The 16,500-nt window shown below is 54.2% G+C and overlaps 1 protein-coding gene across 2 annotated transcripts; it reads left to right on the forward strand.

Moving 5' to 3' along the window:
- The first annotated feature begins 254 nt into the window (after positions 1–254).
- Positions 255–16,409, forward strand: CDHR1 (cadherin related family member 1). 2 transcript variants are annotated; one of them, XM_081157874.1, is made up of 15 exons: positions 255–329; positions 768–863; positions 1,835–1,980; positions 2,770–2,820; positions 4,129–4,218; positions 5,400–5,486; positions 6,723–6,839; positions 7,833–7,976; positions 9,008–9,211; positions 9,661–9,813; positions 11,261–11,425; positions 11,919–11,986; positions 12,520–12,748; positions 13,421–13,678; positions 14,331–16,409. In XM_081157874.1, the coding sequence occupies exons 1-15, from the start codon at positions 284–286 to the stop codon at positions 14,862–14,864; spliced, it is 2,388 nt and encodes a 795-aa protein (XP_081014000.1). In that variant the 5' UTR covers positions 255–283; the 3' UTR covers positions 14,865–16,409. The 2 variants fall into 2 exon arrangements, with proteins under 2 accessions (XP_081014000.1, XP_081014001.1); XM_081157875.1 differs by lacking the exon at positions 2,770–2,820.
- Positions 16,410–16,500: the final 91 nt, after the last annotated feature.

A 16,500-nucleotide genomic window follows, 5' to 3' on the forward strand; every position in this document is an offset into this window, starting at 1 on the left:
CCCGCCCCCACCCCGCCCCTCCCACACCCTCCCCTCCCACACCCCGCCCCTACCCTCCCCCCCTCCCCCCCCACCCCGCCCCTACCCTCCCCCTCCCGGAGCGGGCCCGGCCCCCGCGCACTAATCCGTCTCCTCGGGCGCCGACCGGCGCGCAGCGCCAGACCCGAGCCCGGCTCCGCTGGGCGCCCTCCGCCCGCCCGCGCCCCCCGCCCCCCGCGTCGCCTCCGCGCTCCCGCCGGCCCTGCGCTCTCGGGGCCCCGGGGCGCTGCCCGCCCGCGGAGACATGGGGCGCGGCGCCCTGGCCCTGGGGCTGCTGCGCCTCTGCCTGGGTGAGCGCCGCGCCGGGCCGGGGAGCGGGGGCGGGGGCAGCTCTGGCCGCCCCTGCGGAGGGGGCTCGGCCACGCGAGGGCGGGGCGGGGGGTCGGGCTCTGCCCGCGGCCCCGCGCGGCCGGTCCACTCCCGGGGCGCTTCCCCAAGCCCGGACGCTGGAGACCCGGGGCGGCCCGGGACCCGCCCCCCGCGGCCCCGCGGGCTGCTGCGCCCGGTGCGGCCTGGGCCGGGGCACCCCCCCTTTCGGGCTCGGGTTCCCCATTACCCGCGGGTGGGTTTTGTTTGGCCGCTACCTGAGTGCGGCCGGAGCCGGCGGGGCGGGGGCGGGGAGACCCCTGAGGCCCCGGGGCCCGGGAGCGCGGCGGGCGCGCATCGCGCGGGGGAGGCTGCCCCCTCCCGCGCCGGGGTGTCCATCTGTCTGTCTGTTTTCTTCCTAGCCCAGACCAACTTCGCCCCCCACTTCTTCGACACATGGGTCGGCAGCACTGATGGGAACATGGCTCTATTCAGCCTCCCAGAGGACACCCCTGTCGGTGAGGAGCCCTGGCACCGGCCTTCATTCCCCTGGGCATGGCACCTGGTTCCCCTGGGCGTGGCACCTGGTTCCCCTGGGCGTGGCACCTGGTTCCCCTGGACATGGCACTCAACCATGATCTCCCAAATCTAGGGAGACCGGAGCACCAGGTTGCCTGGGGGGGGGGCGGGCGGGCGCCGGCTGTGCCCCGAATTCCCCAGGGGTGTTGCTGGCACCTCAGGGCTGCCAGGGAGACCTGAGCTGGGCCAGTCCCAGAAGACTCGCTGGGGGCGCAAAGACAGAGCTGGCTCTAGGCGGCAGCAGGGCTGGGCAGCATGGCGGTTCCTGCTGGGCTTTGGTGCCCAGCACCCACTGCTGTGACCTTGAGCAAAGGTACTGACTCCCAGAGTCGCAGATCTTCAGGCTTAAAAATGGCCCAAGAACAGCAACTGCCTGGGATAGGCAGAAAGAGAGGAGAGGAGAAAGGGGAGAGATTTGCACTCCCCTCTCTCCGGTGGCTTGCGGAGCCCGAGCGGAGAGGTGGCAGTGTAAGGAGCCACCTGCTGGGAAGTCCCGAGGGACTAATCTGGGTGTGGGGACACCTGCCCCTGCTGCCCCAGGAGCCACCCCTCCCGCCTTAATGGTGCATCCCTTTCCCACCCCCACCTGGAGCGTTCAGCTTTGGGCTCCTGGAGTCATTACCAGCCATTACCAGCCGGCCCAGCAGCCTGAGGCTCCTCTGCAGTCTGTCCCTAGCCGAGGATCTGCAGAGTGGCTGACCTAGTGCCTCACTGACCGCAGTAAGAATGCGGGTGGAGGGGAGGCAGCCAGCAGGGCTGAGGCCAGCAGCCGGCACCAGCTCAGGGCTGTACCTTAGGCACTGAATTGCATGTTTGCTGTTTAAACAGTCAAATCCTTGGTTCTAAGCAGCTGCCACTTCTAGGAGAATTTGGGTCCCAGATTCTAGGTCTCCCCTGTGTCTCCTTCCAGGTTCTCATGTGTACACCCTGAATGGGACAGACCCCGAGGGAGACCCTGTCTCCTACAACATCCGCTTTGACTCCAGCGCTAGAAGCATCTTTTCCATTGACCCCAATTTTGGAAACATCACACTGGTTGAAGAGCTGGACAGGGAGGTAGGGGCAGTGTGAGGCGTATGGCCTGTTGCCCTGCAGACCAGCATCTGTGGGCTGGAAGGTCCCCTCAAGATCGGCCCTCGAGAAGTCCCATAAGCAAAACCTCAGAGGGCAGAGCAGGGCTGGTAAGCATGGTTTAGAGTAGGTCTGAGTCTGGTAAGACTCTACCCTTCTGCACTCTTGCACCTGCGAGGTGACAGGGCACGGCCCCCACACTAGGCTGGTGGGCGTGGCTGTCCATGTAACTGCACCTCAGCTGTGGGGCTGCTGCCAGCTCGGGTCTGATGGCTGGCTGCCCAGCCATTGGCCAGGGTGGAGAAGGAAGGTGTGGGTCTCAGAGACTGCAGGGAAAGTGTGACTGGGCTGTGCCTACCTGGGGAACTGGGGACCTCAACACCTTTCCTCACTGAAGCCCTGCTGTGTCCTGGGGAGTGATTGAGATGCCACAGACCTGGACCTCTGCAGAACTGTGGAATAGGGAGAGGCATGGGGGAGAGGCAGAGAAAAAGAAAGAAAAGGGAATAAAACCTGCTTCCTGGGACCTCCAGCACACTAGCGTCTCTACTCGTTCTAGCCAGGGGGCACTCTCCTGGCTCCTCAGCAATCCCTCTGGGTTTAGGAGAACCCAGGTGTGCAGAGCACTGAAGGAAGGCATGGCCAGAGGTGGCTTTTGGGCACCCCGCCCTACTCCTTGCCTTCTCTCCGGCTCAATGGAGCTGGGAGAGCTCCCTGGCCTTGGGACTCTAAGGTAGGTCACTCGTGGACACTCACTCGGTCCTTGCTTCGCAGAGGGAGGATGAGATTGAAGCCATCATCAGCATTTCTGACGGCCTCAATCTGGTGAGTGCAGAGCTGAGCTGGCTCCCGGGCAGCACAGCCTGAGCAGCATTTCCTCCCCCAACCTCCTGCGAGTGTGGGGACTCCCTGGCAATCCCAAGCTGAGGCCCAGCAAGACCTGCCCCAAGGTGCCCACAGGAGGGTCCACCGGAGAGGGCTGCAGTGAGTGAGACCAGTGGGAAAGGGAGGGAAAGAGAGAGAACAGGGAGAGAATGGAGAGAGCGAGACCTGCCAGCTGCACTTCCAATGGAGGACACCCATGTTCCACAGCATCTCCTCAAGTTTGCTTTCCCATCTGCCTCCTCCAGCCTGGTTCTTGGCTCTGCCATCCAGTCACCCAAGCTGAATTCCTGGGCACCCAGATCCAGCTCCTTCCTTACCTCCTTCCCCACGGCCACCACTCTCCCCAGCCCTCATCAGTGCTTCCCTGGCAGCCACAGAGCTTCCTGCTTGCAGTCTTCTAGACCCAATCCACCCCAGAATGGGGCCAGAGCCCTCACTGTAGAAACAGGCCTGGCCACAGCCTGCTCAGAAGCACTAACAGCTGCCCCCACTACACTCAGGATGAAACCCCAGCTTCAGTCTGGCATTCAGGGCCTCCCCGTTGGGCCCTATTGGCCTTACCCACTTTTTCTCCCAGATTCATCCCACCAACATCTAGTCATAAATCTACTTACATTTTCTGAACACATCCTGTGGCTCATTCCTCTTTGCATTTGCACATGTTGCTTCTTTACCTCTTCCCCTCTCACATGACAAACTGCTGCAGAGCTTAATTCTCACCCTACAAAGCCTCCCTGCTGTCCACCACCACAGGCTGGTTAGATGCCTCTTCTGGGGCCTCTGAATGCAGCCTCCTGCATTGTGCATCCACAGTCACAGGGATGCATGTACCTGGGCCATGGTGTACATGGTGCTCCTGGAGTCATCAGAATTGCGCCATGCAGGCAGTGCCTGGCATGCCACTGTCATCACCCCGAATGATATCACTACCCGTCTTTTAGATGCTGATCTTTGCTCTGCCATCTCATCTTGCAAAATACACACCACCAGACTATCTTCTGCTTCTGAGGGGAACACAGTGCTTGGCACCAAGCAGTTGCTTAATAATATTGTTGCATGAATGAATAAAAGAAAGAAAAGGGAGGGAGGGAGGGAGGGAGGGAGGGAGGGAGGGAGGGAGGGAGGGAGGGAGGGAGGGAGGGAGGGAGGATGGCTAGAGACATATACCTGGGACATTAGGGGCCACTGTCCCTTTATCTCCCAGAAGGTCTCACTGCCCCAATTCCTGTCCCGTTTGCCTCTTCTCAGGTGTCAGAAAAAGTCATGATCCTAGTGACGGATGCCAATGATGAGGCACCCAGGTTCATCCAGGAGCCTTACACTGTCCAGGTTCCTGAGGTGAGCTAGGAGCCGCTTGGCAGGGCCCATGCATTCCCACCCTAGACCCATGGCCTGCCCTCTTGGACTGCCCTGTGGCTTGGCCAAGGCGACGTGACATCAGTGTGCAGAGCACCTCTCCATCCCTCACTGCCCTCTGGAGAGCCCTTCCCTCTGTCCTCCCCCCACCTCCATTGCCATGCCTCACACATTCATTTTTTTTCCCAAAGGAATGCTTATTTACCATTTCCCAAATCATAATGTATGTTTATTGTGGAAATGTAAAATATGTAGAAAAGTAGAGTAAAAAAGTTTCAAGATCACTCAAAACCCTTCCTGGTTGAAACAGCATTGTTAAATTTTAGTGTCTTTCTTTCTAGTCATTTTTGTGATTATTGGATTTATTTTCTGCATGTTTTACATAGTTGGGACTACACTAAACCTGCTCTGTATACTTTTTTCATTTAATTTACAAGCATTTCTCTCATTACTTTTAAAATTTGCATAATTATTTTAAGTAGCTTCCATTAGTGAGCATATAAATGGTGGCATTTATGGGACTGCTCCCCTATATTTAGATATTTAAGATACTTTAAATTTTTGCTGTCATAAGAAACATCAAATTCTGAACATAACAGTTCTTTCTCTCTAATTAGAATTGTTTCCTTAAGAAACAGTCCAAGATTTGAAGTTACTAGGTGGAAAGCATGAATGCCTGCAGGTGTTATTGCTTTTCCAGAATAGCCTGATAAGGTCTTTCCCCCAGGACGTGGGAGAGGGCTGGTTTCCCTGTCACCTGTCAACACTGGGAATTTTCAGATATTTATGTTTGTTTTAGTAGGAGAAAAATATTTTACTCTGATTCTAAATTGTCCATATTTTATTCCTAGTGATGCTGAGTATGTGTGTGTTTATTAACCCTTTTCTCAGTTCATGTTTAAACAGTTTATCTCCCTGAAGTCTTAGTTTTCCTCTCTCCTGGAAGCCATCCTCAGGGGAACACATCTGTCCCTCCCTTGCTCTTCTTTCCTGCACTCTGGGCTGTGTCCCTCCCCTGCGGAGGCTCCCTGGGTTAATCCCCACCTTCTCACCTCTTCTTAGCCCTTCACTCCCTTGACCCCACTTTTCCATGGCCCTCCGTACCTGCTCCCTGAGCATTCTGCCACTGCCCAGGGCTGACCTCTGTGGCCACAACCCCTCAGGACACACCTGCTGGGAGCAGCATCTTCAAGGTTCATGCTGTGGACAGGGACACAGGTTCCGGAGGAAGCGTCACCTACTTCCTACAGGTGAGGCAGCGCACACAAGGCATAACCAGAGGCATGGGCCAGGAGGGACGTCGAGCTGGCTCCACCTCCATCACCAAGGCCCTAGGTCAGTGCCTGTACTATTTCCCAAAATTGTCAGAGATGCCACATCAGGTCCCAAGGAGAACTCAGTAAATGCAGGGGAAGGACAGACAGGTGAGGACATGGGAAGGGCTTGGGCGGAAGCTGTCTTCCCCTGGCTGGCCCACCCTGGCTTCCTCTGAGTTGGTCTGCCTACCTTTCCCCAGATCTCCAGGGCCCTTAATTCTCCACCCCCAAACACTTTGCAACCATACAAGGTGGAAGAAAGCTGCCTATAGAAAAGGGGGTAGAAGGGGCAGCTCTCAGGAGCAGAGCTATGATGCCCCAGCCCTGTGCCTGTCCATCCATCCCACCCTGTCAGAGGTGAGACCCTCCTTGCCCCCCACCTCCCTGGGCACCCAGGCACCGACCAGCTGCCCTCCTGCGCATGCTACTGTTTCCATAACATTCTTTACACATTTACTCTCTTGCTCTCACGGTTTTCAAGGCAATACAACTTGGTGGTTAAAAACACAGGTTATAGAGAAATCTCTTGGGATCCACAGATACTGAAAAAATCTAACCACTTCCCACCCATGAGGCCTTCAAACGTAATATAATGTTCCCAGCTAGTTCCCTTGCCTGTAAAATGGGAAAGATAAAAGTGCATCGTCAATGGGTCGCTGTGAGGATTAAATCCATGCAAAGCTCAGTAACAGCTTCTGACACACAGTTACCCTCTTTTAGATTGTGGATCATCTAATTCCCTCCTCACTCCCCCACCCCAAATGCTGCCTAGGACTGGCCTACACTCACTCACTTGCAGGGTTTGAAGAGCCCCCCCCCCCCCCCCCCCCCCCCCCCCGCCCCAGGTTAGAGCACTATGCTGACATTTCTATCTGCTGGAACCTGCAGGCAGAGTTCAGCCCAAAGCTGGACCTAGCTGTTTTCTAGATGAGTGGAAGGGAGAGCTAAGGCCCTCTGGAAGGGGCCTTCTTGGTTCTGACTGAGGGAGACCAAAGGGAACCTAGAACTCTAACAAGGGGGACCTTGGAGGCCAGAAACATGAACTTTAGCCTTGAGGCTGGAGGTCCTATGACCAAGGACAGTGAGGACCCCCCTGTCAGTAAGCAGAATAGGCATTCTGGGCCTGGCCTGGGTTCCTCCCCAGGCCAAGCTTGCCCCTCACTCTTACAGAACATGCAGCCCACCAGATTTTCCGTGGACCGCCACAGTGGCGTGCTGCGCCTCCAAGCTGGGGCCACCCTGGACTATGAGAAGGCCCAGGCCCATTTCATCACCTTGGTTGCCAAGGTAATGGGGAGGGATGGAGGGCACTCAGTCTTTCCTCAGCCTTTGTCAGGGGAAACTGCACTTGGGTGACTACAGAGTTGGACTCTACAGTAGAGTGGGGCAGTTTGGAGAGCAGATGGTTGGGTCGGGGTTGAGGGTGGCAGGGTGTAGCTGTGATGTCTGTTTTCAGTGGACCCTGCCCAGACATGGACATATTCTCCAGGGTGGCTGCTGTGGGCTGCTATCGTCATGTTCCTTCCCGGGGACTGACAGGCCATGTCCCCCTCAATAGGCCTGGAGACTCATGTCCCATCACATCCCCCACAGCCTGGCCTCTGCCCATCTCCTAGGTTTGCTCACCCCACCTCTTCCGCTCTGAGTGACCAGTTACCCTCTTTGAGCCTCAGTTTCCTCATCAGCCCATCCCTGAGGCTTAACTAAGTTCCTCTTATTTCTAAAGTGTGTGGTGTGGGGCCTGCAACTCAGCAAGTGCTTCGTCAAAGTTGCTACTCCTTGAGGGAAGTAAACCCCAACCTTCTAGGCCCAGAGTTTAATTTCCAGGAAGGCCCCTGCTGGTCACTTGTGGGCTACGGCTATCCTGGTCCAGCTGTGCCAGGAGACCAGAGCTGGCCCCACCTGCAGTTTCTCCATCAGGGCTGGGCTCGGCACACAGCTCCATTCCACACTGGGTGCAGCCGAGCCACACTTGGGGGTCCTCGAGGTGTTGAGGTTTGGTTCCTGGCTGGGAGAAGAGTTGACTTGGATTCCTTCCTTTGCCACTTGTCTGACATGATTTCCCTGGAGAGAAAACTAACCCTGTTTCCAAAAGAACCTTTTTGAGTGTCTACTGCATACCAGACATGGACTGAAGACCATGCATCACCTCAGTTCATGTTCCCAACACTCCTGAAGGGGGAGTGATCTCAGCTGTCTCTTGTAAGCAGCAGGAGCCCTATTCCACCGAAGCCGGTGCAGCTCCAGAGCCAACCTCTCCTGATGCCGATTCCTCTGCAGGATGGCGGAGGGAGGCTGCGAGGGGCTGAGGTGGTGTTCTCTGCCACCACCACGGTCACAGTCAGCGTGCAGGACATGCAGGACATGGTCCCTGTCTTCGTGGGCACACCCTTCTATGACTATGTGTATGAGGACACCATTCCGGTGGGTGACTGTGCCCCTCAGCCCAGGTCCCCTCCTGGTGCTTCCTGCCCTGTCTTCAAGCTGCCCTGGGGCCCTTGCTGATGTGAAGTAGGAAATGGAGAGGTGTAGGCATCAGAGCTCAGAGAGTTAAGAGGCAGGTACGGTGTGAGAAAGCAGGGCCCAAGGAGGGAACTGTTACGACAACTGAGACCAGGCGCGCTCACAGAACAAGGGGAGGGGTCCTTGAAGGGTCTCCTGAGATGTTTGCCATGTGGTTCACGAGGTGCTTATGGACTCTTGGCCCTGGCTTTGCAGCCTGTGTTAGGTACCTGTTGCTGTGTCTCCACACTTCCCTCCCCGCCGCCTACCCCTGGCCAAGGGACCCGGGACAGAGCGGGTAAAGCTAGGGTTTGAACCCATGTCCTGCTGCAGAGCGAGTAGTGCAGTGAGGTGGAAAGAGTCCTAAGGATCAGACGCATCTGCTGCTCACTGGCTGTGGCTCCAGGTGCTGCCTCAGCCCTCTGGGTTAGTAGTAGCACTGTGTTAGTCTCTGATGGCTGTTGTAATAGATTATCACAGACCTAATGGCTTTAAAAAACACACATTTCTGTCCTGCAGTTTCTGTGGGTCAGGCGTCCAGGCTGAGCTTAGCCGGGTCCTCAGTTTTACAGTCTCGCAAGTGGCTGCCTAGTATTGGCAGGGTTTGGCAGGATTTATTCCTTTAGGCTGATTGGCTCAGAGCCTCAGGTTCTTTCTGGCTGTTGACTAAAGGTCACTACTAGTTTTTTGAGACATGGGCCTCTCTGTAGGTGCTGCTTGCTTCATCAAAGCCAGCGAGAGAGTTGTTAGAAGACGGTAGTTATAATCTCTTGTAATCTGATCGCCAAGTAGTCTCTCATCACCTTTGCCACATTCTGTAAGTCAGAAGCAAGTCACCAGGCCAGACCACACTCCAGGAGAGGGGACCACTTAAAAATAAGTACCAGGAGGTGGGGTCACTGGAGCCTGGAGTTATCCTATCACACAGCCATGGTCACTTGCTCCCATCCTAGGTGACTGAGGTCAGCTCTGCAGGGAGCCCAGCTGCCCCGGCCACAGTCCCTGTCACCATAAGGACTGTGGACTTCAACAACCACCCACCTACATTCTATGGAGAGAGTGGACCCCAGACCAGATTCAAGCTGTCCATGTATGAGCACCCGCCACAGGGGGAAATCCTGCAGGGCCTCAGGATCACTGTCCATGACTCAGACGAGGTTTGTGACTCTGCCCTTCACCTTGTCTTCTTGAAAATCATATGGGGTCAAGGTCCCAAAGCTGAGTCTGCAGCAGCCTTCACTGTTTATGTCACAGGGGCCTGGTGGGAGAGTAATCAAAGACTGCTTGGCCTAAAGACACTCACAATCAATTAAAAAGTAAAAGTCAGTCAAACAAAAGCACCTCTGCATCTGACCGGCCAGACAGGCATTTGTGGATGTGTCCTGTCGCCTCCCATGCCCAGCACAGGGTGAGGCCTCTGCACTTCTCTCCTTTGTGGTCCTCGTTGTCTGTCAACCCTTCCTGATCCTTGATGGCCTCACCTTCACAAGGAAGGAAATGCTTACCTCCCGAGGTTCAGGGCCTAGGGAGGCTCCTCGCTCGGCACTGCTGTACATGAGTCTCTCTTCTCACCCATCTTCCTTGTTCCCTCTCCAAACTACTGCAGGAAGCCAATGCCACATTCAACCTGCAGCTGGTGGGAATCGGGCATGTCTTCCGAGTGGTACCACAGACAGTCCTGAATAAAGCCCAAGTCAGAATCATCGTGGAGAATTCAGCTGCCATTGACTTTGAAAAGTTCCAGGTGTTAACCTTCAAGGTATGTGATGCTTTGCATTGTCCTGAATGGGGCCTGGGCCCCAGCAGCTCACAGCAGCACCTGGGTTCCTTCCTGAGGGGTCCCTTATCACTCCTGCCCCTCCTAGTCCTACTACTCCCTTTCTCTCAGTCCCTGTGCCCCAGCTGCTGATTCGGGGAGAGAGCGGGGCAGGGAGAGAGGGTGATAGAGAGCCTTCCCTGACTGCTCACGTAGCCTCTCTGAGCTCCAGCTTCTGAACGACAGCTGTCCCGGGACTGCAGGGAGGTTCAGAGGGAAACTACAGTGTGCAAGCTGCTGTGTTAATAGGCAGAGAAAGAAGCTATTTGTCAGGACAAATCCTTTTCTCATGTGCATTTGACATGTCATCTATTCTGATAAAAACTTTAGCAGAACATAAAAAATACTCTTTGTATTTGTAATTATTAGAAGTTATCAACATATAAACAATGCCTATTGTACATAAACATATAAATATTAATAAAAAGGAAAAAATAAACATTTGTTGATGTTATTTAAATTGTTAAAATTACTTATAATTATACATGTATACAGAGTGAACATCATTCTTAAACATGGACTTCTAAAGCATTCTGTGAAGCCAGGAACAAAATGTGGACACCTGCTATGACCACTGTTATTTTGCACTATTGCAGGGATAATGGTATTCCTGGATACGTAAAGGAAATAAGGGGTATAAACATTAGAAAGGAAAACTTGAATTATCATTATTTTTAAGTGATGTGATTGTTTGCTTAGAAAAACCTAAGGGGAATTGAAAAATAGTTAGAAACATAGCAAAGTTGTTAACATGATTGGTTACAAAATTAATACACGAAATCCAGTAGTTTTCCTACATACAAAAAATATCAGTGAAAATAATAGAATAAAATAGTTTCTTTTATAATGACAACTAACAGAAAAAGTTCTTAGGAATTACTATAACAAGAAATGGGCAACATCTAAATGACAAAAAATGCAAAAATTTTACAAAAGGATATGAAGAAGGGACCCCTATTAAAAATGCCAATTCTCATTAATAAAGAATCCAGTGCCATCTCAATTAAGTCTTACCTAGAATTTCCTTCAGAGAGCTGGTGAGGGGACTCAACACATCTCGACACAACCTGTAAGAGTAGTCAGGAAAATTCAGGAAAAAGAACGAGGCAGGAACTTGCTCTAACAAATATTAAATTATATCATAAAGCACAATACATTTAAAAATTGGAACTAAGGAGTATGCAAATCAGTGGAACAAAAGAAATGGGCAGCAATGCAGGTGGAACTATAAGAAAGCTGGCATTTCAAGTTGGCGGGGTGCCCCCTGTGGATGGTCGCAGGAAGAGCAGCTGACAGTAAGAACTGAGAAGAGGCAGGTGGGTCCTGAGCCAGGGCTGGGACAGGGAGTGATTGCCACCTAGACAAGTCCTTGCTTTTCTGCCTCCCCCAGCTCCTGGCCATTGAAGCAAACACTCCGGAGAAGTTCAGCTCCACAGCAGATGTCGTGATTCAGCTCCTGGACACCAATGACAATGTCCCCAAGTTCACCTCTCACTACTATATTGCCAGGATTCCTGAGGATGCCCCAGGGGGCTCCAACGTGGTGGCTGTCACAGTGGGTTGGGGTCTGGCCCAGGGACTGAGGGTCGGGTTGGGAGCTCCACCAACGGAGACATTACAAAGTCAGGCAAATCTGGGCTCCAATCTGAATCACCCATACTCATTAGCTTGTCCTTGGACAGGCTGTCTGCCCTCAGGGAAACTCCATTTTTTCTTCTTCACAATGGGGACAGCACCTCACAGGACTATAAGGGGGTATAAGTGTTAACCCCAAGCTCAGGGCACAGGACTTGCCCCCTTTCCCTTTCTCATTTACAAAGAAGGAATAGAATGCATGCCTTCCAGGTATAGACCTTTTGGAACCTGTAACACTTGAGATTCCTGGGCAGAAAACTAAGGCTTCAGGGCAGGCCTCCAGATCATTTTCTACCGGAGCCCGACAACCCCCCAAGTCCCTTGTTTTGCCATTGAAAACAACCCTCAGACACATGAGCTGCTGATGTGCGCGAACAAAGGGCAGGTGCCACTAGGAGCTTTCTCTCTTCCAGGCTGTGGATCCAGACACAGGTCCTTGGGGTGAAGTCAAATACTCCCTGTATGGGCCAGGGGCAGACCTGTAAGTAGATCCAATCTCAGACAGGGCCTTGGGCAAGGGGCTTGGGAGACTGAGGGTAGATGGGGTCTATGCTGAAGTCAGGAGCAACCTGGAAAGGGTGAGACCTGGGTCGTGAAGGTGAGCATGGGTCAAGGAGCAGAGGGAAGCAGCGGAGAGCCTGAGGCAGAGGCACTGGGCACGCTCCGTGAGGTGCTTGGATCTGAGAGAAGGGTTGTCATGATGGCCTGGAGCTGAGGCCATGACCTCAGGAGCCAGGCAAGCAGTGCTGGCTAGGGAGGAACAGACCATGGGAGGAGACGGAAGTCTGTGACTCAGGTCATTAATGTAATGTTGATGGGTAGGTGAGTAGTTGGTCGGACCTGCCTACCTCAGTCAGACTGCAGGGATGGGGAGAAGGGCGTGTGGGATGCCTTAGAGGAGCTGCATAAGGTGTTACTTCTTGGAGGCAGCTCATTACAGCAGGCATGCAGTGTGTCCGTGTGCATGTGCATGTCCTTGTGCATACCCCGGCCTGTTCCCTCTGTGCCTGGCAGCTTTCTGATTCACTCACCCACTGGGATCATCTACACCCAGCCCTGGGCCAGCCTGGATGCTGAGGCCACTGCGAGGTACCACTTCTATGTGAAAGCCGAGGACATGGAAGGCAGGTACAGCCTGGCGGAGGTGATCGTCACTCTGAATGATGTCAATGACCACTACCCCCAGTTTGGACAGAGAATCCAGGAGAAGACGATGGTGCTGGGGACCCCAGTGAAAATTGAGGTGGGCTTCAAAGACAACTCAGTTCCCCTAAAAGCTTTGTTCTAGCAGCTGCAAGAGACAATGTGGCATAAGAATTTATTTTAAAATAAAATGTATTGGATTCTCACTCTTGGCAAGGGTTTTTTAAGATACCTGATCTATTCCCATCCTCACCTCAACCCAGAGGTGGCTCCTGTGCCACCAAACACAGAAATGACCTCTGAAAAGATATTGCCACTTGACAAAATGGAAGATTGAGTCCCAAGTGGGTTAGGTGCTGCTTTACCTTAGCTCACAGAGCTGGCCTCCTGCTCTCAGAGCAATGCCCCTCCCTCTGCAGGCAGGCCTCCCATGTGGGAGCACGACCCCAAGGCCCAGCAGACTTGACTCTCAGCTCCCTCCTCTACCTGTCTATCCTCAGACAAGTCACTCAGTATCCAAGCTTTTGTTTTTCAGCACTACCTCCTGCCTAGATTGTTCTGAGAATGGAGTGGCACAGCACACATAGCAGGCCTGGCACTGGCCTGGTTCATAGTAGGGCACACCTTCAACTTCTCTCCCAGCTCCAGTCCACTCAATAGGACCAGGACCATGTCCTATCCATCCAGCAAGCCCCATATGACATGTTGGTGTAGATGGGGGGCACAGCACTATCCTAGAAGCCCAGCCATGCCTGTCTCTCCCTGTGCACAGGCCACAGACCAGGATGCGGAGGAGCCCAGCAACCTGGTGGACTATTCCATCATCCGGGCAGAGCCAGCCAACGTGTTCAACATCGATGCACACACGGGGGAGATCCGACTCAAGAACTCCATCCGCTCCCTGGATGCTCTGCATAATATCACGCACAACAGAGGGTGCACATGGTCCCTAGAGGTGCAGGCCAAGGACCGTGGCTCCCCGTCCCTCAGCACCACGGCCTTACTCAAAATTGACATCACAGACCCTGAGGTGGGTAGGAAGCTCGCTGGGGCAGAGGCTCCGATGGCCAGCTCAGGCCTTGCTGCCCCAGGGCCAGAGGGAGGGACCGCCCTCCTTCAAAAGGCCCTCCGCACTGACAGGCTCCTGTGCCACCAAACACATAGGCTTTGGAGTCAGGTTGAAATCCCAGTTTTAATATCATAATGGTGTGACTTTGGATTTTGCCAAGCCCCCACTTCCTTTTTTGTAAAATGGGAGTAGTGATGCCGCCTTGTCACGGGTGTTGAAAAGCAGGAGTGAAATCATTATGCATCGTTCTCAGATCAGTGCCAGGAAGAAAGTTTTAAGAGCTCCTGTTACAGTTGAGCAGATGTGGCGCCTGCAGTGAAAGATAAGTGACATCCTCCTTCCTGGAGAAGTCCAGGTACGGAGGAAGCCTTAAGTCAGGAAAGGTGTTTGCGGCATGCTTCCTCTGTGCATGTTTTCTGGTGAGTTGCATGCATTGTGTTTTCCTCTCTGGGTGCATTGTTCTGTGATGAAGCCCGTAGTGTTCATCAGATTCTCAAAGGATAGCTGACCCCAGAAAGTTAAAAAAAATATCAGGCTTAAAGGAGCTCACAACCCCTGCTCTGTCTTCCAACGACCCGACAGGGGAAGCTGACTGTAGGGCTCTCTCTTCCAGATGCTGTCCCGAAGCCCCATGGACACCCTCCTGATGCAGACCAGAGACAACCCAATGAAGGCTGTGGGGGTGCTGGCCGGCATCATGGTCATAATCGTGGCCATAACAGTCCTTGTCTCCACTGCCACCTTCTGGTGCAACAAGAAATCCAACAAGGTCCTGCCGGTGCGGCGAGTGCTCCGCAGGCGGCCCAGCCCTGCTCCCTGTGCTGTCCACACCAGGGAGATCCAGTCCAGCAGGGCCGAGGCTGCTGCCAAGTTTGTTCCCCAGGAGAACCCTCCCACCGAGAGCTGCAGCAGCGGCCCAGGAAGGGCCCCATCCCCCAGAGCCCCAGCTCTCCCTCCTCCACCCAGAATGGCGCTCAGCACAGGGGCAGCCCCCTGGACTGTGCCTGTGGTCTCTGGCTCACTCACCTCTCTGCAACCTCAATGGTCACCCAAACCCAAAGCCCTGGGAAGCCCCATCCGGTCAGCTCTGGTCTCTGAGCTCAGGCAAAAGTTTGAGAAGAGAACAGCTAATGCGGCTGATTTATAGAGTGCAGCCCACAGCCCCTCCCTTCCCCACCTCACCCTCCCCAGCTCTGCCCCTTAAGGCCACCCCTGTTTTGTACAGCGCTGTAACCTCCATATTCAGGGCTCTGGACAGCACCTTGGGCAAGGGATTTCCCTGGTTCTGGATGCAGTTGGACAGTACTTTCCATGCCCAGGTCCTTGGCACAGCTACAATGTTCTCCATTCTGCAGAAGCTTGGATCAACAAGGAGCTGCTCTGTCCGTCCTTGACTCACCAGCCCCAGATCTCACAGTCCCTCAGGTTCTCCTGGGCCTCCGCAGCATTAGGCGAGGAGCAGGGCCCTGGCCACACGAGACAAGGCTGTCTAGAACCTGGATCCCGAAGCCTCCAGCTCAGAGCAAGTGCAGACAAAGGAGGGTCAGTGCTGGCGAAGGTTGGAGGCCAGCAAACCTTGCAGGCTAAGGGAGAGCGAATGCGGCAGGAAAGGGCAAAGGTGCCCTGAAAACATGCTGTGTGGGCTGTGGCTGAATGCCGCTGGGAGGGTGGGGTATCAGGGCTGAGGAGACCTCTTCTCTCATGTGCTGTAAACTTGTGAAAGCTGCTTAGACCCCCTGGTCGTCCCCTCCCTCACTTGTGAAATGAAGAAAGTAAATCCTGTCTGCTGCACTCAGGTCTGGGGTGAGGGACAGAGTAACTCGCAGCGAAGAGGAGTCAGCCCAGTGCAAGCAGCACACATGCTTTCTGCAGGCTCCTCTCAGGGTTCAGCAGCACCAGAAACCACTAAGACCCTCTCAGCTACTCCAAGCACCCCAGGAAGTGCTGAGCTGGGTTGGGTGCTGCTGCTGGCCCATGGCAGCCAGAGCTTTGCCCTTGATTCATGCACCTCCCCTTCCATCCCCTGCCGCCGCCACCACATCCCTGGTGCAGCCTGGGCGGCCACCAGCACAAAGCTCAGAGCTGGGCAGCACATCCACCCAGCCTCCACTTGTCAAGATGACAAAACAGCTTCCCAAGAATGACCCCCGGAGGCCTCACGGGGCAGGTCAGAGACCTGGTCTGAGGGCTTCTGGCTCCGCAGTCTTGTTCTCTAGCCAGGACCCAACTTGGAAACTTGTGACCACTTCCCTCAGGAGAGGAGATGTGCAGGTCTCTGTGGCTAGGACCAAGAAGTTCTGTCTGACTTTAAGGAAACCTGCTGTAAGGAAATCTAGCCATGTACACAGAGAGAGTTCTTTGCATTTTGCTCCACTCATTAATAACCCTCTAGGATCTGTCAATGATTTTATTTAAGCAAATGATATGCACATGTGGTTTTCTTGATTTCTGAGTGTGTGTTTTGGGGTGTTACTCAGATGTGCCACTGTGCAGGGTCCTTGCTGGGGTGTGTGCAGCCCAGACCCAGAGAGTAGTAAGAGGAGGGCTGTAAGGAGCTGGGTGCCCAGACTGAACAGACAGGTCCTTGCACTCTGTGTTTCAGGAGGGGGCTGCGCTGGATCACACTGGATCTCCAGTTTGCACGCAGCCCACCTCTTTTGTAAATGGGAAATAAAATGTGTTAACCCACAGTCAAGCTGACCTCTGCTCCCTGCTGATGCTCACGTTCACTGATTCACAGAGACCAATTCCTGATATGCATCCAAGCTCATCCTACCTCCTGG

The sequence above is a fragment of the Miniopterus schreibersii genome, assembly GCF_964146895.1.
Source record: "Miniopterus schreibersii genome assembly, chromosome: 14".
NCBI lineage: Eukaryota > Metazoa > Chordata > Mammalia > Chiroptera > Miniopteridae > Miniopterus > Miniopterus schreibersii.